At 42.2% G+C, this 19887-nt stretch overlaps 2 protein-coding genes and 3 long non-coding RNA genes across 5 annotated transcripts; 2 read left to right on the top strand and 3 right to left on the bottom strand.

Moving 5' to 3' along the window:
* The first annotated feature begins 167 nt into the window (after positions 1-167).
* Positions 168-3585, top strand: TNFRSF9 (TNF receptor superfamily member 9). The gene is made up of 7 exons (XM_051786401.1): positions 168-747; positions 824-946; positions 1164-1301; positions 1823-1889; positions 1984-2120; positions 2340-2474; positions 3280-3585. The coding sequence occupies exons 1-7, from the start codon at positions 639-641 to the stop codon at positions 3405-3407; spliced, it is 837 nt and encodes a 278-aa protein (XP_051642361.1). The 5' UTR covers positions 168-638; the 3' UTR covers positions 3408-3585.
* On the bottom strand, positions 2482-6974 carry LOC127470652 (uncharacterized). Its single transcript, XR_007904356.1, has 3 exons — positions 6184-6974; positions 5529-5671; positions 2482-3336 (listed from the first exon to the last, which is right to left on the bottom strand). It is a non-coding gene; the product is annotated as an uncharacterized LOC127470652 (long non-coding RNA).
* A 3530-nt stretch (positions 6975-10504) lies between these two features.
* LOC127470655 (uncharacterized) lies at positions 10505-13389 on the bottom strand. Its single transcript, XR_007904359.1, has 3 exons — positions 13301-13389; positions 11166-11227; positions 10505-11127 (listed from the first exon to the last, which is right to left on the bottom strand). It is a non-coding gene; the product is annotated as an uncharacterized LOC127470655 (long non-coding RNA).
* A 446-nt stretch (positions 13390-13835) lies between these two features.
* Positions 13836-17686, bottom strand: LOC127470653 (uncharacterized). Its single transcript, XR_007904357.1, has 3 exons — positions 17218-17686; positions 14237-14333; positions 13836-13859 (listed from the first exon to the last, which is right to left on the bottom strand). It is a non-coding gene; the product is annotated as an uncharacterized LOC127470653 (long non-coding RNA).
* On the top strand, positions 14585-18794 carry UTS2 (urotensin 2). The gene is made up of 4 exons (XM_051786402.1): positions 14585-15047; positions 17251-17361; positions 17836-17879; positions 18520-18794. The coding sequence occupies exons 1-4, from the start codon at positions 14747-14749 to the stop codon at positions 18634-18636; spliced, it is 573 nt and encodes a 190-aa protein (XP_051642362.1). The 5' UTR covers positions 14585-14746; the 3' UTR covers positions 18637-18794.
* Positions 18795-19887: the final 1093 nt, after the last annotated feature.

The following is a 19887-nucleotide window of genomic DNA, read 5'->3' on the forward strand; positions in this document are numbered from 1 at the left end:
GGAGGCGCGTTCGCTTGTCATTTACAACGCACTCTGGACAACTCCTCCACGTCCTCTCCTCGGCCCTACGCGCACCCCCCCCCCCCCGCGCTCCGGCCCCCACCCCCGAGTCAGCGCCGGGGATTGGCCGCGGGGAGCCGCAGGGGGCGGGGCTGCGCTTGCATCCTGCCGGGGCTGTAGCGTTTCACTCGCGGCTGCATTTCCGCGTCCCGGGCGGGTCCGCGAGCGGGGTGGGACTCGCTGTCCGACTGCGGTTCTCGGTTGTTCCTGCGACCTCATGGCCATGTGGTTTCAGACGCGGTATCTCCGCTCACTGCTGCGGTCTGCCCCCCCCCCGCGGATCGCGCCGGCCCCGCCTCCCTCACCCTCCGCCTCCTGGGGATTCCGCGCGGGACTCGCCGGGAAGCCCCAGTGGGGGAGCGCGAGCGCTGCCCGGCACCGCTGAGAGGGCTTTGCGGGCGCTGCCAGGCAGAGCCTGGGGGTCGCGCCACGGGTGGGGTCCGGAAAGCCCCCGCCAGGTCTGGGCTTCCCCGCCGCCCCCGGGATGACGCAGCCAAACCCCCCGGGGGCGGCCGCTAAGGGCCGGCGCCCGGCGCCCCGCGCGCACTCCAGCGAGCCGCGCCGCCACGCACCGACCCATGGCAGCGGCGCGGGCGGGCCAGGTGCTCCTGCCGGCGGCGCTGCTGGCGCTGGCGCTGAGCCCGGGGCCCGCGGCCGCGCTGCCGTGCGTAGCCGACTGCCCTGCAGGTAAGGGCCCGGCCAGGCCGGGGCTCGGGGCGCCGGGCGCGGCCCCGCGGCAGCCACTCTCTGTCTCGGCCCCCAGGTACGTTCGTGGAGAGCGCGGGCTGCAGGCGGGGCGCGGGCGCATCCTGCCGGCAGTGCCCGGCCGGCACCTTCTCCAGCGCGGCGGGACGCAGCGCTTGCAAACTCTGTCGGAAGTGCGAAGGTACCGGCAGCCCCTCTATGACTTCCCGTGGCAACGACGGCACCTGCCCTGGCTGGCACCTGCCCGCGGGGTGATACGCTAAATAACTCCACGCGTCTGCGGGGCTTCTCGCTGAAACTACCAGCCTGATTTTTGTAAGAGCAAAGGTCCTGAGCCTTTGCTGCATCACGCTGGGCATGCACGAATCCGTAACCTAAGACTCGTTTTCCCGTTCCAGGAATATTCAAGTATTTAAAAGAGTGTTCCTCAAAAAGCGATGCTGAATGCACGTGCAAGGACGGGTATCGCTGCAGTGACGACGGCTGCACCCACTGCGACCGAGGCTGTGGTGTGGGCCAAGAGAGCACCGGGAACGGTAAGGTTACCTTCCCCCACCAGCTGAAAGCCCCTGTGCTTACTGCACTAGACACGCTTACTGCACAGTCTCTTGAATACTGTAGAAGCAGCTGGAGTAAAGACCTCGCAAGATAAAACGTGCTGCTGCTGCTGAACAGTACGCATGGAGTGCGGAGCAAGCACAGCAGTGGAGAAACCCACCAAACTCTGAGCCTTACTGTGGCTCAAATCCTGCACCAGTTAGTTTACTTGGCATGACAGCTCCTTTGTCACTGGCATGAGGAAGACCAAGCTGTGAACTCCCGACTTAGACGTGGTTTGTGGCATCTTGTGCCAAAATAACCTGGCTTTGTAGCTGAGTACTGTACTGGTCCGTGGCTCACAGGGAAAGACTTATCTTACATACTCAGAGCAGCTTATGAAATAGTAATTATGTGAATGTTGATTACAGTCATTGTACAAGCAGGCAAAAATAACGTTTCACATGTTGTGTTTTAAATGTTTATCTTGTACAAATTTACCTGTCCTTGTCTGTTGAAGGTTGCCAGACTTGCCAATATGGAACTTTTAATGATCAGCCCAATGGCTCCTGTAAAAACTGGACAAAGTATGTAATCTAAATGCTACAGCTATTACACTTTACTGGATTTTTTTTCTGTAGCTTTTTTTCTTTTCCCTGTTCTGCTGTAAATGTCTTTCAGGTGCTCTACAAACCAGATCCTGGAGCCTGGAACTGCAGAAAAAGATGTCATTTGCAAACATGCTTCAGTTAATCCCACTTTAGTCACTACTCTACCTACCACATCGCTTGCAATTCCATTTTCTATCACTGGGCCAGGTGAGTCATTGTACAATGCTGCTTATAGAGCTAAAGAATTGTGACCTACTTTGAAACATACGTTCACTTTCCATTTAAAGCAAGAGTCCTTTCTTCTATGCATTTCTAGTGTTGCAGACTTAGCTAGAAGAAGAGTGGGAGACAAAGTTGTCGGCTAATTCAAGGGCAGTAGAATTTTTTTCTGTTAAAACTCTTAAGAGAATGTTGTTTAATTCCTAGGGAAGGATCTCCAGACAGACATTATCAGGATTTTTCTCACCGTAGCTGGGCTGTTGTGCATAGTGTTCCTGCTACCTTTGTGCATATGCTTCGGTGTCTGGCAGAAAAAGAAACTACACGCTGTCTTCAAAAAAAGTAAGATAAATGCACTCTTCAGTTTTCTTTGTGAAACTAGAGAGAAGTCAGGAATCCAGGTTAATTGTCTTTTAAAGAAAGTTGCAATAGCTTCGGTTTTTTTGGCCTTGTAAGTCAGAAACAACTGAAGGGAAAACAGTTTTGGAATTTTTATTGCAGAAGGCACTTACTTAACTGTGGGTGTTCTGTAAACTGCTTTCTTATCCCTTCAAGTGAAGTATTCATGGGAGGTGAAAAAGCTCACCTGAGCCTTGCTGATCCTGTCAAGGGTCAGTTCAGTTTATTACTTTCAAGTACCATCCTTGGCATCTGTGGCTATAACACTTTCGAGTGCTCTCTGCTTAGAAACAGTACGCATGGCCTGGAGTGAGTGCCTTGGAGCTCTGACTGTGGTAGAAGAGGAGATATCAGTCAGGATGTGCTGCTACACAGGTGCAGAGGCAGCCTGAATCCAACACTGCCCTCTGAGAGCTAATAAACGCTGAGGAAGCTCAAGAGTTCAGCAAAAAGATGGAGTGTAATTGCATTCAATGTAGTTTGTAGTTGGCTTGTTTGGTTTTCTGAGGGACGTTCAGGTTCGAGATCAGGAGGAATTTCTTCATAAAATGGGTTGTTAAAGATTGGAAGGGGCTGCCCAGGGAGGTGGTGTAGTCACTGTCACTGGAGGTGTTCAAGAAACAACTGGACAAAAAACACAGTGCCATGGTCTAGTTGACAATGTGGTGTTCAGTCAGAGATTGGACTCAATGATCTCAGGGGTCTTTTCCAACCTAGTTGTTTCTGTGATTCTTTTCTTTTTCTTCAGTGCATATCACACCTGAACAGTCAATTCAGGAAGATGACACCTGCAGCTGCCGCTTTCCTGAGGAAGAACAAGGTGAATATCAGGACCGTGGCAAATCCACAGAATTCAGAGATTTTTTGGTGAACTAGAAATTGAACTGTCCAAGTCAACCACATTTGAATTTTCTTTTGGAATACAGAACAAGAACCTGTTTATGTAAATAGAGAGGTTATCAGAATCTGAGTGTCAGAGTCCCAAATAGCCCAGCCACTGAGAAAAAAGTATACCTTTTCCATCTCTTAAAAAAATAAAAATAAATAAAAAATATCTAGTTTGCTGACTTTCTTTCTCTAGGGCTAAGAATCATTCTAAGAAGTGGTTCTTGATCTACATTAGAAATACAGCACTTAAAAGCTCTAATGGAAGGGCAGAATGGCTTTCTGGTCCCTCATTAATGGTGCCTGAGCTACAATTTACATGCAGTCCAAAAGTATTTTATGCTAAAAAGGCGATCTGTAGCACATAGTAGAGGCACAGGTGACACGGTCTCTTACCATTACCAGCCCTCCTCCTGTGTCTAGAGCTGAGCTCCTCCCAGAATTTGGCACACCCTCTCATATATGTCAGGGAGAGGAAGCCATAAAAATCTAGAGCTGTGAAGTGTTCCATTGCTTGCATCTGCTGTTGTGTTACACTGATTGGCTTAAGGGAGGCAGTGGAAACACTGAGAAGCTGTGGTTGACTTGATCTTAGAAATAGCTGTTACCGAGCAGCTGGACTGCACCACCTTCAGCCCTACATCATTCAGCTTTGATCTTTTAGGTGATGTAAACTTTACCTATGTTGCAGCTCTACATGTGATAACTTTCTGGTACTATTTTTGTAACTGAGGTTGGAAAGATTTTAACATCAGATGCTATCTGTCTCTCTGATCAATTACTGTTACTTTGGTCTTGAGAAAAAAATGTTTGAGTCATGGCATTTGCAACACCATTTTTAACCTTTTACAAACCCCAAGTATTTTATTTCTTCAGTAAATGTTATTAAAAAAATAGAATGAAAACCCACCAATATGTCACGTAAAGGGTGGTTTCCTCTCTGTGTGATTTCAGCACAAGGGAACACTGTTCTTGCATTTGTACACAGGCAGATAGTGACAGAACAAAGGGGAATGGTTTTAAACTAAAGGAGGAGAGATTTAGATAAGATATTAGGAAGAAATTCCTCCCTGTGAGGGTGGTGAGGCCCTGGCACAGGTTGCCTGGAGAAGCTGGGGCTACCCCTGGATCCCTGGAAGTGTCCAAGGGCAGGTTGGATGAGGCTTGGAGCAACCTGGTCTAGTGGAAGGTGTCCCTGCACCTGGCAAGGGGTGAGACTGGATGAGCTTTAAGGTCCCTTCCAGCCCAAACCACTCTGTGATTCCATGAAAACTCTTTGAGCTCTAAGTGTTGTCTGCTTTCTGTGCATGTCTCTTTTCTCCAGAGTCATTTAATTTATTATGTAGCATGCAAAAAGGAACTGGGAATGCCATGATGACTCTCAAGCAGCCTAGGTGGCCCAGGATGAGGTAACAGGCCAGATGCAAGCTTTTTGTGTTTCCATTTGTTTTTCTTGGAAGTCAGAAGGGGCTGCCTTTGCCAGACCATGCGTGGAGGCCCAGGTGATGTCAGGCAGAGTTCTGAAGGCATGGAAAAAGGAGACAAATTCTCTTTAAAGATTAGTAAAAGCAGGGGAGTCTGCTGCTTTTTTATTGCTTCCAGAACCAGCACCATTTCCTGGCATAGTTAGTAGTGGCATCAGTAATTAAAACTGTATTTGTCACACATCTTAGCTCCATAATTTCTTACAAGAGTTGCATGGCTAAAGCAAGTAAAAGGTTCATAGCAAAAGGTTTTCTGTTTCTCACTTTCCTTTCTTCTACAGGTGTTTCTGTGCCTGATAGTACTGGATGATAAATACTCAGAAACTGTAATGGCTCCTCTATAACATGTACACATCATATAATTTTTTAAAGCAGAATGTGATTTCTTATTTTCAGTCTTTCTATCAGATCCTTCATAGGATAGAAGCATAGTTTTCTCTGACAGTCATTCTGATACTAACACTGATGATATAAAAACCTTTGAGGAGATGGTCCATTCTGACAAGACGTAACACACAGGAAATAGTATTAAACACGCAACTTGTACCACTCCACTTGCATTTTAAATAGGTGACAAAAAGTTAAGGTAAATTTCATTATAAAATTATACAAAGTCTTATTTTATTACCTCAGTCCCTCTCTCAGCAATGAAAAAGCCTTCCCTGATACAGTGCTTTCTTCAGAGACTGTAAGAGAAGGTTCTCTGTTCCACAGGTTTTGTCTTAGCTGTGCATCAGGAACACATGGCTGAGGATCCTTCTGTCCCTGGAACTGGCATGAAAACAGCTGTTGGATACTATAAATGCCCTCACTGTAAATAAGAACGTTTAATACCGTCTACAAAGAAAACGGAATTTCCCTCTAACATGCTTTTGGCAGGAGTTTGTTATGATATCACCTACTGTGTTCCCTTTCACCTTCTAGATCCTGGGTGCCTGCCAGTTCAAAGCATCAGACTATTCCTGCAATATTTTGAACCAAAGTGGATTGTGCTTCAATGAAGCAAAACCACCAGCTGAGCACACACTGAAACTAAGGAAAATCTCTCCTGTTCTATTTGCATTAAGAAAATAAGTTTTATTTGATTTAGCAAGTGCAAAACCCCATACAAAGACACCTACTTCAATTTAAGGATGACTTATCATAGTGCATCTTAAAACTGTTACATCTACTCTCAGGCTACATAATCCAAACTGAAACAAGCCATTTAAAAACTGAAATAAAATATCTGCATTACCCACTTAAATCAGTTTTAAACCAAATCTAAGGTTAGTTTAGCTCACCTTTCTCCTGCACACAAGAATTTCAGCAGGTTTAGAACAAACACAATTATGGAAAAAAAGAGGAATGTGAGTGGAGAGGTGAAAGAGACAATTTGTCTTTAGTTACAACACTATAGACCTGAGAAACATTTACATTTAAATAAATCCTTCTAGTATTCACAACATTGATATTTTGATACTTTGCATTTAGAACAAGTATAAACCATTTAACCTGAAGAGAACACTATACAAGCCTGTAAGCAGGCAAAAAGACAAAAAGAAAAAACAAGGTATCACACTACTTTACTCAGTGCACCTTCATACAAATTTTAGAGAAACTTTGAAATAGAAAGTAAATGTGCATACATGCCTAAAGCAAAATTTACTGAAGTATCTAAAGCCTAATATATTTTTCTTATACTAGAATGGAAAATACAGTGACAGGTATATGAAAGGAGGGTGGGAAAAAACCATTCTTGACTTCAGAGGAGCTGCAACATTACTGCTCAGCACCATACTTGTCTTATCAAGCAACAATCTCATCAGAAGGGTAAAGAGATCCAAAAGCCCCACACTCCCCATTTACATTATCAGCTTTAGAGGCATCCTTAATAATACAGCATTTTGACTTGCTGTGGTACACCTCAGTAAGCATATTACCTTAGAGAAGTAGAGGTGTAAGCACAGGAAATGCTTAAGGGTTCCCTCAAACTTAGAAGTTCTAGTAAGAGAAAAGGAAGCTGCTATTCTTTCACATGAGAGTTAAAGAGTATAGGAATCTGAACAGGTGATCCACTGGATATGGCAGTAACATATTCTTTTGTCATTTCATCTCACTGTGCCCTCATCAGTAGGGCGGGCTATGATCACAATACTTCTCACATGGAATAGTGAAGCTGTAACATGTAACATTATGTACTTTTCAAGAATGCTTAAATATGCCTCAGGGAATTACAGAACAGGAAACAGATTTACTGTGCCGTGGCAGCACTAATAGCCGACCTTATATAACTTTCTGCACCTTTTTCCAGTCATTCCTAAAGACACCTAAAGAGATCATAATAGAAATAAAACATGAATATGGTGGCAGAAACAAGTAGTAAATGAAGATGGCTTTGGAGGCTTCCTGGATTATCCTGTTTCCACATATGGTGGTTGGCAATGGATTATTTCCTTCTAAGCATAAATCCTACTTGTCTTGTAGAGGATTTTTAGAAAAGCTACATGGATACTGGGATGGGATACTATCTTGTCTAGACTTTGTAAAAACTTACCCAGCTGAAAAGGCCAAGGATAGAGCTGAGCAGTTACTAACAGCCAGAAACACCTCCCCATCACCCTCTCCAACTTAAGGAAGGAGGATTGTCACAGGAACTAACGGAGAAATGGATGGAATGAGAGCAGGAATCATGGAATCATTAGGTTGGAAAAGACCTTTAAGACCATAAATGGCATCTAAAAGCTATTTAGAGGGTTGTTCTTTGCAAAGATCTGCAGCGTTTCTTCTCCTTCTCTTATACATCCTTCACCAGAATATAGTTCTTCTGAACATTACAGGAAAGGAGCTGCACAGCAGGAACATAAAGAGGAAATACAGGACTGTGCTAGAACAAGCTCACCAGATATATATCTTTTCTGTGTGATACAGGTCCTAATCCCACTCTGACAAGCACAGGTAGATTTTTCTTATTTTCAAATCTCTTCTGCAGACTCTGCTCAAAAGTAACCAGTTGGTACTGTCTGTTACAAGCCTTACTCGTAAAAGACGCATACAAAGCAAAGGAATAAGAGTATCCAACTAAATACAGACTGTTCTTCAGAACTTTCTTATAAATATGCCTCAGGACTTCTTGGAGGAAAGAGCATTTTGCTCCCATTACTTAGTTTCAGTGTAGCAGAAACATTCAACTTGCCAAATCAGAAGACAAAGATATGATATCTGCTTCCTTCACTTTTGTTAATTCCTGCTCCTGTTGGTCACTCCCATTCCCAGGGACAGCTTTCCTTCCAGTCAGAATCAGTCAATCATCACAGAGAAATCAGTTAATGCTTGCACTGGGAATTCTCTGATAAGCTGGAATTCAGCTCTTAAGCAGCAAAGGGAAGATTTTATGTGGCTGACTGCCAAGAAACACACATTCATTTCACTCATTTCTAAAATAACCTTGAAAGAACTGCTTTAAACCTACCCACTAAGACCTATGCCAACTTCCCCTGTTAAATACACGTATTTGCCCTGAAATGTGAATCACTGAGCCTGCAGAGATTCCATTTAATTAATAAAAACCTCTGATAGTGAAGGATTAAAGGGATTATGCAGTCACAAAGCAAAGTAAAAAAATTAAAAGTCTGCTTCTGTGCTCCATTCATTTACTGCCTACACTAAGTGGACAGCTAAATGCCAACGATTATTAGCATTCCTCTTTAATTAGTCAGAAGCTCCTGCCCACACACTGAACTTCTATAGAACTACCTGAAATTTGTCCTCTGATACCAGCTGTGGATATTAGAGTGATAAGTGGTCCTAAGCCTCTGTGGTAAAATCAAGAACATGTGTATGCCAAATGTGAAAAGCTTGACAGAAAAATAAAAAAAAGGCACAAAGACATGTCTGACAAAAATTGTCTTTTTCCATCCCCACTGTAGATTAAAGCCCTTATCCTCTAGCTTTTTTAGACAAGGAAAAGGGCATAGTCTTCAAAGATAGCAAAATCTAAGTTTCTAATAAAATGTTTGTAGCAAGAAACTAACGAGGCAGAGCACCATGCAATTAAGAGAGTATGAAGTATCTCAAGCAGGGAAATCTGGAAGATGCCTCTTTTGCCTTGTCTATCTCTTGAAATCTGCTGCTTTAGTATTTCTGCACTTCTTCACTTTGTGCTGGAAAAAGTACAAGACAACAGCCTGGCCTGCCCGTGCCATTATCCAAACTAGTAAAAAAAGAATCAGCAGGGTATGTCTTTTTGACATTAGTACTACCATTTTTTTAAAAGCTGCATGTGAAGCCTTAGGGGACAGAAATGTTGAAATTCCTTCATTTAAATCCTCAGCTGAACAGATACCTGTGTAGGCTGGCTCCAGGACAATAATTTCTTTGGAAAACCCCTCAATAATCTTCTTAAAAAATAATAAGTGGTCTAAGAAAAGAACAAGAATGAAAAATGTCATAGTATGCAGCAGTCATCTAGTCTGCAGCAGGATTGCCTTGACTCTGACTGGTCTGTTTTGCTTTGATCCACACAGATGTTTGTGTGGTCTTTAGTAAGCTGAGCCTCTGATACAGTTCCAAGGCCTACAAATGATGTTGACTCCTATCAGTGAGGCTATTCAAGAAAAAGCAATGCCTGAGGAATACATAGTATATACAAGTACATACTTCTTCCAGAGGAAAAAGTCTCTTGACCGTATTTAATCATTCTTAAAAAAAACAGGTGAGAGTCCTTTAGCTGAGAAACATGTATGCAAGAAGGGAACAGAGATAAAACCTTTCTCAGAAGAGAAAAATGAAAAAAAACCCAAACGTGACCAAACACAAACACACACCAACCAACCCCAAAAAACCCATACATACCGACCCCCACCAGACGCAACCAAACACAAACTGACCCCCCCTAAACCCAACCAAACACACACACACGGACCCCCCAAACCCAACCAAACACACCGAGCCCCCAAACACACCCCCCCGAGCCAAACACACCCCGACCCCCCCACACACACTGGGCTCCCCTCCAGCCCCTCCAGTTCCCGCCACATCGCGCGAGGCTCCGCAGCGCCCCCTGCCGGCGCGGAGCCACTTCCGGCGAGCTCTGAGGGTGCCCCGGGCCCGGCCGATATAAAATAAAAAAAATACAAAATACAGCCACCCACGAGTCAGTCCAGCCCTGTGCAGAAAACCCAACAGGAAAATATGTTCACCTGCCCCAGTTCTTTCCCAATAGTTCTCTGCTTCTACACTCCCCATGCCAGGAAGGACTGGCATGCCAATTTGGACTACTCTGGATTATTAAAAGGTCTCTAAAAATCCAGTATTTTCCCTTGAAAATGCCTCAAAACAGAGTTTTCTGCGACAAAGAAACCCAAATCGGAAACTTTTGCCATTTCCAAGTGCAGCAGTGTTGCAGAAACATGTGCACCTACCAAGAAATGAGCCCAAGGCTCCCACCTGCTCTATGGGTGGGACTGGTGAAATGTGGAAGAAGGATCGACAGAGCTGATTAACAGCCTGTGCCTTTCATCAAGGCTGCTTTGTACTCCTTTCTGTGATTAGTGTGATGACCTGAAAAATTAAATAAAGATTTTATTCTGGTTTTATCCAGATCATAATTTCTTATTAGAGGCGAACGGATTATTTAGGATACCTTGGGATAGCGCTAGAAGGGTACAGAGAAAGTTCCAGCCTTGCTGCAGATGTGTTCCTTTCTTTCCTTACACTGTCTGCTCTCATAATTTCAGTTTTAAAAATAAACTATAATTGCGTAGTTAGTTCCATTACATTTTTTGTGAAAGAAACCTTATTTCAAGATCAGGTCTCTGCTCCTCTGTTTGTGGCTGTGTCATCCAGAATTCAATTCCCATAAGATATCAATGTGCTGGACTTCCAAGCTCCAGTCATGCCAGACTTACTTTCCTTCACATCAAACAGAGAGAAGCTTCAGTTTTGTAATTCTGTAGTGCTGAGAGGACAGGAGAATTAAGAACCAGTTTGTCAAGCTTCACTTGGAAAATACACCCTGACTACAGTGGGCCAGTCCAGCAGGACCAAAAAGCAAGAGGGTTCTCCCCCCTCAAACTGGTGGAACCTATACTACAGAGCAGCAGCGTTTTGGCAGCTGTGATCCTGTGCTCAAGAATTTTTAGACCACTTGCCAATTCTGTACCAAAATAAAATATATTCAGAAGGGCCTATGGACCTGCCATCTGCATTACACAGACCTATGTGTTCAGGTACGCACGCACACTCACCTATGCACTTCAACCCACCACAGAACACGCACACTCACCTATGCACTTCAGCCCACCACAGAACAAGAAAATTTAAGTCGGAACCTCTCGCAGATGTTACCTAACATTGAAAGAAATTCAGAGGATAGAAATACCAAAATACGTCTATGAGGTTACAGAGAAATGTGTGACGTGCTACATCACAGTTCACACATAGTGAGCAGAAGAAGCATCTTCAAAAAGAAAGTTAACAGCAAGTGCCCAAGTATGGTTAGTTTTTTCCTTTGGTCAGCTTAGTCTCCAAACAGGCCATTTTCAGTAAACACTAAAATGCAGAGTATAAATAAGGAATGCAAACTAGTTGTCAGGAAAAAAATCATCTTATTGCATATATGATCTCACAAGGCATCTATTTTGGTATGCAAAATAGATCTAATAGTCATGTTATGAAGCTGAATAATCAGCTAAAATGTTAAATTTTAAGACAGTAAACTTCTTAGATGTTAATAAGGACAGCAGCGACAGCAAAGCAGAAACCCCCAAGCCCCTACATGCTAGACCCTACTAGAAAAGTAAATAGCAGTGCATATATTCTTTTCTCTCATACCAGCTGACATGTATAACTCATTGAAACAAGATGTTAAGTTAAAAATGCTAGTAAAATTCACAGAAGAGCTGGATATTTACACAATAACAAGCTCATCTGCAATTACAGTGTCAATACAAAATCATTTTACTGCACACCTCTCTTCTTGCAAGCTAAATTCAAGCCAAAAATCAGAAGTTATATCCTCTGAAAAAGTCCCTCATACAAATGCTACTGGTAACTCACACCTTTTCTGAAATTTCTGGTTTTGCCAACTGTCACAATACAATACTAATGTAACAGTTTGTGCTTACTTGCCATAAAGGACTTAAAACAGGGGAAAGAACTGTTGCATTACAGATTAGATTTCATCCTTGCTATTTTACAGAGAAGGTAGATAATTCTGGGGGGTGTTTTTGATTGGTTGCTTTTTTAAAAAAGTTTTCTTGCAACTTGTACTTCATGAGCCATCCATCATTTTAAACCAAGAGGAGTTATTTCTTCTGATAATGAAGGATAATCTTTTATGATGGGTTCATATACACTTACCGCTTAGAATTTTCTCAGTAATTTATCTGGACTACTATGTGCCTTGTTATTTTAAACTGAGGCTCTTAAAAGGAAGTCTATTAGCACAAATAAGAACTTTGAAAAGTTTTCCCACAAAATAGTAATTTTGGTAGAAACTAAATCAGTTTCCTGCAAATCAAATTCCCAGTTTTCACAGTGCAATTCACATTTACTTCCCTCACCCATGGATTCAGGGCCTTGTACCTTTGTTTGGTATGAGCTGTTTTTTGCTTCGCATGATGACGTGTGCACTGTCCCCTGAAGGAAATGCCTTTGACATTTTGGTAGAGGAAAGAGTGTCTAAGTGACAACTTCAAATCTGAGTAAAGGCAATAAGCTGTGGGCAAGTTGCCCAACTTGAATATGACGCACTTCATGATGGCTCTAAGAGACTGAGTCTTCCTTGAGAAAAGACAAAGGACAGAAGTTGCTTGTGAAGAGTGCTTCATTAGCTTTCTTTGGAGGATGCTTAGAGTGAATATTGATAACACCATTGTCATTGATAGTTCACTGAAGGAGAAGCATTTGTACAGAGCATCCAGCACCAACAGTGAGATCATGCATCAAATCAGACCTAATTACTGTCTCCAGTTTTGGAATGAAGAGCTGCATGACTCAGATGAGGAGCAAGAACTCCTCTCTTGCTACTTATTTCTCTCTTAGGGAAGCACAGATAAAGAGAAGTATAAAATGTATTAGGTTAATTTTGTAAAGAAATTCTTTTGTCATCAATACTCAGTTCAGCAAAGAGAAATCCAGAGAAACAGGATCTGTAGTTCAGACACCTGCAGCATATGTTCTGTAAGGCAAAACTAACCCTCTCTGTGCACATAGGGTAGTTTAGAAAAGTTTAGGCTGGCAGGACCTCTGCAGGACTGTGGCAGGATAGACCCACCCTGATAAGACCTAAAATCCAATCCAGCTATCATGCAAGTTATCATGCAGGATCAACTGTTGGAGTCAGGGTGTTGTCTTGGTGTTAATTTCGCACCTCTCCCACACCCCAGTCTGCACTCAAATCAGAGCATTTGAACTTACATGGGGATGGTCAGGGCCTTGTCACGCTTAAGTTTTCAAATTCTGTCCCATTCCATCCTTGAAGCTATTCAAACCTGAATAGACACACTTCTGGACGAACTGTTTTGGCTGATCCTGCTTTGAGCAGGTGGATTAGACTGGATGATTTCCAGAGGTGCCTTCTGACCTCAACTGCTCTTTCAGAGGCCACTGTGTTTCTGGACAACCTGTTAACCATGCCCATTTGGGACGTGCTCTCTTTGAATTAGACCTGCAGCAAAAATACATCTGTTCTATATGACCAATGTAGCTAATTTGAAATTAGTCCTGGAAGCCACTGGATGTACAATATAAAAATTAATCTTCAACAGGAAATGTTAATAAAGGAAAAAGATGAGAAGCAGATAAGTTTACACCTTTTGCAACTTAAAATTATCACAAAATTCAGCATAGGGAAAGAACTTTAGTAATATTAGTTGGATTTCATAGTATTTTGAAGAGCATTTCAAGACAAAAACATTTGATTAGAGAAAAGTAACGAACCTTAATTTGTTATGAACAGGCATTATCTTCTCACCATCTAAAGGAAAGAAAACAGCCATAAACTTATTTTTTTTTTATTTTCAAGGCTCTGTACAGTTAGATATGACATTTCATAGAGAATGAAGATGAGGGACCAGTCCAGTCAGTCCTCGCTCTTTGATATGAAAAATGAAATTGTAAGTAGAGAAGACAAAATATGCTAGATGGAGGAAAATAAGCTTTAAAGTGATGAGATTACCTAAGGCAGTTACTGTATTAGCATTAAGTAAAAGCAAAAGGCAAACAGAAAAAACATTGCTATAACTCTCAGAATTAAATAGTTAATTCCAACTGAAAGAGAAATAAAATGGAAAAGGGTCTCCCAGTCTACGGATGGACCTTTGTTTAATATCAGCCAAAGTAGTTTATATGTACCAAGCAAGTCTCCAGATGGAAGTTGTACTTTCTTTGCCAAGACAGTTCTCTAGGGCAACATTGGATGAGGTCTTCTCAAATAAACAGATGTGAAATGCTGCAAGGGGGGCAGAACAAACAAAAAAAATTGAATTCCCCTAATACTATCTTTGTAAATTAACTAGATGTTTTAACTCCCTTTTTCTTTTACTTTTTCTGGCACAAGAGCCCCAAATACAACACAACACATTCATCTATCTCACAAAAGGAAAAAAAAAAGTTCATTTCGTATCAGATGCTTTGCGTCAAGCCTGCTAAGGCTCATAAATCAGCTGTCTTATTGCCCTGGTCATTTCAACCAACGTCTGACCCTTTTGTTAACTCATGATTTATAACTGGAAGTTACTTTTTTTTAAATGCCAGATTTATAAACTTTACTGTGCTTGGTTTGATATAATATCCATTTTGTACACCAAGCTATAAGACAGTAAATTTATTGTCTATGAACTGTTACCTTGAAAAATTACATCAATGCAAAGTGGTTCCCATTTAGAATCAATGGGTAATAAATTCATTGGAATTTTTTTTGAAGGGGGGAGAGAACATGATGATATTTATGAAGTCATAAGCGGGTATATAATGGGAGAAACTGGCAGCAGAGGCAACACTCAGACAGGAGTTCTGAGTTACAGGGGTAGACAAAGACAAAACATATTCAACACAGCAATGATGCATAAGCTGATATTCTGCTGTCTCATTATTGTCAGCTTCTCCTGTCCTCTCTCGTCTCTCCCCATCATCAACACCAGTGAGATGTCTTATCAACTCTCAGGTAAGAGTCTTCTGATTTTAATGATTATAAAGCAGGGGCAGGAACAATAAAAGCAGAAAAGAGGCAGGTGTGCTTTCCGAGGGGGGCCTTGATTTGCACTGATCAGCTGTAGAAAAAACAGGAATGCCTTCAGAACCAGTAGTGCAAGTGATATATCACTGGGTGCCAATCTTGTAAAATGGGGAGGTTGGGTGCCCTAAATATTTATCCCTGCTGCTTTGAGAACCAGGAAACAAAAGTATGTATCCAGCACTGAATGTGAGCTGGTATTTAGTGTCTGAGCATTTGTAGGCATTGGGTAACTTAAAGAAACTTGGCTATATAGTTTCTTTTCTTCCTACCCTTTGAAGCGAGCTATGTTGTACTTAAAAAGGGGGAAACCAACCACAAACATCAAGAACAGGCAAGTCTGTCTTACACTCCTATGTATCGAGCATGCAACTTGTTTGCACTAATTCAGATCCCATTTAGCCCAGGGAAAGGATAAATCTTTGCTTGGAAAAGCTATCTTCAAAGTTTGAAATGGCTAGGTAAAAATGCACAGCAGAGTCTGGAAGGTTACTGCCACCAGACCTGACTTGTACTGGAAGACTTTCTGAAATGTGTTCTGAAAGAACAGGCAAATCAAACCCAAAGTTATTGCTTAAAGCTGACTATTAAAAAGTCACTGTTCTTACCAGCTTTGCTGGTGCACCAGCTGTTGTGCTGGTTAATAGGTATCAGTAGTCCCTAGTTTGCTTTGAAAATCTTGGACTCACTAAGCCAGCATCTTCTTAAGCTTTCCACTATGTAACCTGCACTTACAGGTAACCCTGATTCAGTATGGATAATACCTATCACATCACAGAGTGAATAAGCTGGCTCTAACCATTATTGCATTTGCTCGAAGACATCCACTAGGCTTCTTAAATCTTCCTTACTAATATAAAGAGTCTCCAGGACTGATAAGATAGAAGAGGAACTGTTTTGAAGAGGATTGGTTTGGGGTTTTTGTTTGTTTGTTTGTTTGTTTGTCTTTAATCTCGAAGCAAATTTACCCACTAACACTGCTCTGATTTAAAGAATAATCCAAGGCCTGAGATATGAATTGTCTCCACACAGCACAGGAAAGTTACTGTATTCTTATTCTGAGTCTTACAATAAAAACCCCACTTTGCAGTTGTCCTTTTATGCAGTGAACAAATAATTAACATAGATGTCCGAGGTCTTCAAGTTCTTGATCTTTGTCCAAGTTTCTGAAATGTTGGGGGATTATTTTCAGCAGTTTATTTTCTTATATATTCCCTGTTGAGGAGCTGTACAGTCATACCCATCCCTGCAGTTCAGAGCAACTGAAACTCCATAGTGTCAGCTAGGCATGCAACTACAAAATGGCAGTCACATACACAACTAATGTTTGATAACCACAATTTTGAATGTCTGCTTTATATTAGCAAAGATGAAATTTACTGGTCAGATTACAAAAGTTACCTCAAATGTAGCACTGCTAAGGGCTTCTGTTGGCCACCTGCCATGGGGCACAGGCTGGCCACAGAATTTTAAATTCTCTATGCATATACAAATTAATTCTATCAGCTACCAGCAAACTGTTGTTTCAGAAAAAGTAATAACATTTGTACTGGTATGCACATTAACTGAGAGAGGACTGAAACACACTGAGAGGCTTAGCTGCCAAAATAAATCGTAATATTTCCTACATTTATTCCTGCCCTTCCCTCTCCTTTTATTGCATTTAATAGTTGGGAAACTGAGCAAGTTAATAGCTCTTGAAGTTTTGTCTTTATTCATAGAAAAGCTCCAGCATAGAAACTAGTTGATAAAGAAATGGAGTTAAAATAAGAAAAAAAATATATATACAAGTCTCCATGCATACAGCTGAGTACTGGAAGGATTAGGATGAGTTCCTCAAGCAATGAGAGGGCTGCTGTTGGTCAAAAAACTTTCCTAAGAAAACATCTGACAGAGAAATCTGAGATTAACATCAGGAAGGTACCTTTTCTCAAAGCTTTGGAAGGAAAAAAACCACAAAACCAACTATCCCCTATTATAATCATTAAATGAGGATGAATGATTGGTGCTTTTATGAAAATTTTCAATAGATGGGGCCAACAGACCTGATCAGAAATCACCTGAGACAGACTGAAACAGGAATTCAAAGCAAAATACTCACCATATGCCTGTGTCTATTATATTCCATTTGCAGCTGATGAAGACTCGAGATTAAACCTGGAGAGGCTGGGCAGCCCAGGAAGCACTTCTCTGATTAAGTTTCTGCCAGAGCTCTTGGGCACACTGACTGAAGACAACAAAGCAGGTGAGGATTTATCACAGCAATGGGAGAGCGCCCATGGTTTGTATCTCCAGCTTCCACAGATATTGTGCCCCAACTCCCAGGTATTTACTGAAATACAACATTATGCGTAGGCAACAGACTGCTGTCATTTAGTTAACTGGGACCTTGGGGAAACCCACTGACCAACCATGCCTGCAGTTCAACACTACCTGATAAAGCCTCCAAAGGAGTTTAGCAAAACTAGGGCAAGGCAAAGACTGGCAAAGAAGCTGGCAGACAAAACAAAATAGCAGTCTTACATAACATCAATACTGCAGAAAGTGCAGAATCAATAGCAATGGATGGTTTGGGGAGCAACAGATGTTACTGCCTGGTCCTCTGAACATTCCAGTTCAAGAGTTCTGTCAGCTATAGCATTATGGAATGTGAGAATTATTTGTCTAAGTTTACAATTTCTAAATGGTAAAACATTTCATTATGTCTCCCCTCTACCAGGTCTTACTCCCAGCAACTACAACCCAGGGGAATATATCAAAGCGGTAAGTAAATGACCATCTGTCACTGAAACAAGAAAAATAAGATTCCACAATTTAAACTACACAGAATTGTTACCAAGACATCATTTCAGATCCACAGACTTCATAAACAGTATAGACTAAAGTAGCATGCCACAGTGTACTTGAAACTGGAATCACTTAGCAGTTAAGATAGGCAGGGGAGGGGGGAAAAGTGGAAAAAGAAAAGGAAAACAGAGAGAGCAGATAATCCAGAGCACTTCATTCTAAACCCTCCACCTTTTTTCCCCCAGAAAAACAGTTTTCTAAGTAAAGGCCAATTTTCAGCTTCATTAGCCCCAGGGACCAGTGTTAGCTGCATGTCATTTCCCCCCACACACACTACAGCATAGGCCACACAGTATTATTATCAGATGTGTTATAAACCATTAGGTACATGGAGAACATAATCCCTGTTCACTTCCTGCAGAATTAAATACAAATGCAGAAGACAGTGACTCATTTTAGTGCATCATCTAAATCAGAGGGCACACTGGGCAGCTGCCTCTCCTTCTCCCAGTCACAACACAGGGCTGGGTGATCAGTCAGGGCAGTGAAGAGTGTACTTTCCCACTGGGAACAAGTACCATCCAACAGTAACCTCTCTAATGCTGTTTGACTTCAGACTTTCTACGGAAATCATCCTCGAATTGCTTTGCTGGGACGCTTCTTGACCAAGGACAGGAAACAGTACAAGAAACGTGGGAATCTTTCTGAGTGCTTCTGGAAATATTGTGTGTAAACAGGAAACCTCCTGACAGGTTGCATAATTTATACAGATGTCTGAAAACGTGAATATAGATTTGCTTGATTTAGAATGAGAATGAAGAAACATGAAGGCAACGCCTAACTTTAGACTCTACGCTACTTGGAAATGAATAAATTCTTGATATTTTGCAATTACGCTGTGACCAATGTAGTATTTTCTTAGAGCTGAGTACAACAGGAAGAAATTAATGGGACAAAAAGATAAATATACAACACAAAGAATTTGGGCAGGGGAAGCAAGATTTCCATGAGGTCCTATGAAACCTCCCAGAAGAGCAATGCCTCAGCTGTGTCTAAGTCCAGAGGCAAGAGGACTTTCTCCTTTGTCACTTGATGTAGACTGGGGTGTCAGAAAGAAAGGGTCATTGCTGCATTCCCTGACGAGCTGGTAAGGGATTAACAGTGCCCAGTCCCATCCTGCCATCCCCAAGGCACTACAAAACCAATAAGCACACGTCAGGATCAAGCATCCACTCTCACTACTGCTGGAGACAAGTTTCTCTTGTTCACTCAAGAGACCCACAAATCTATTTCTTTGCAGCACCTTGCCTAGCCCCCAGCTACCCATGACAACAGGGCTGTCTGTGCATAGCATGGGCTTTAAGAATTGTGTCTGGTTATCATCAAGCAGAAGGTACCCATGGCTGTCAATGTCAAGGCTTGCATCCAGATTCGGACAGCCAGTGGAGGCAGGAATGACACCATTTAAAAGATTCAGTGGCTGTGACCTGCACTTATTTGGCTGCACACACAGATACAGGAAGGTGACACATGGATATAGACAATATGTGTTACTAGGGCAAGCCACCTCCTGCTTGAGCACTCAAGGGCAGGGAGATTTGTTCCCTTGAGCTACCACTCACTGACAATGTTGTTGTATCTTGGCATGTAATGTAAATAAGGGAGAGGACAAAATAGCAGCTGCCAAATTCTTCTAGTCTGAAGACTCATATGCATAGTCTCATAGACTCATATGAGTCTACTCATATGCAGAGTAACACCATACTTTCTCAATCCTGGGTACCCTCCTGATAATATCTGGAAGGAATAGAGCTAAACAGTCAGGAGTTGTCTCTGGGTGATGCCAATCTTGATAATATGCACAAACTGTCTGAGCTGTGAACCCTACCTTGCTCAATACATATTTTGCACAAATCTCATGCCAATCAAGGCTCACAGAAATCTTGAAGTAAACTCACCTAACAGTGATACACAGGCTACATTG

The sequence above is a fragment of the Manacus candei genome, unplaced genomic scaffold, assembly GCF_025592945.1.
Source record: "Manacus candei isolate 608988 ecotype Guabito, Panama unplaced genomic scaffold, ASM2559294v1 h1tg000022l, whole genome shotgun sequence".
NCBI lineage: Eukaryota > Metazoa > Chordata > Aves > Passeriformes > Pipridae > Manacus > Manacus candei.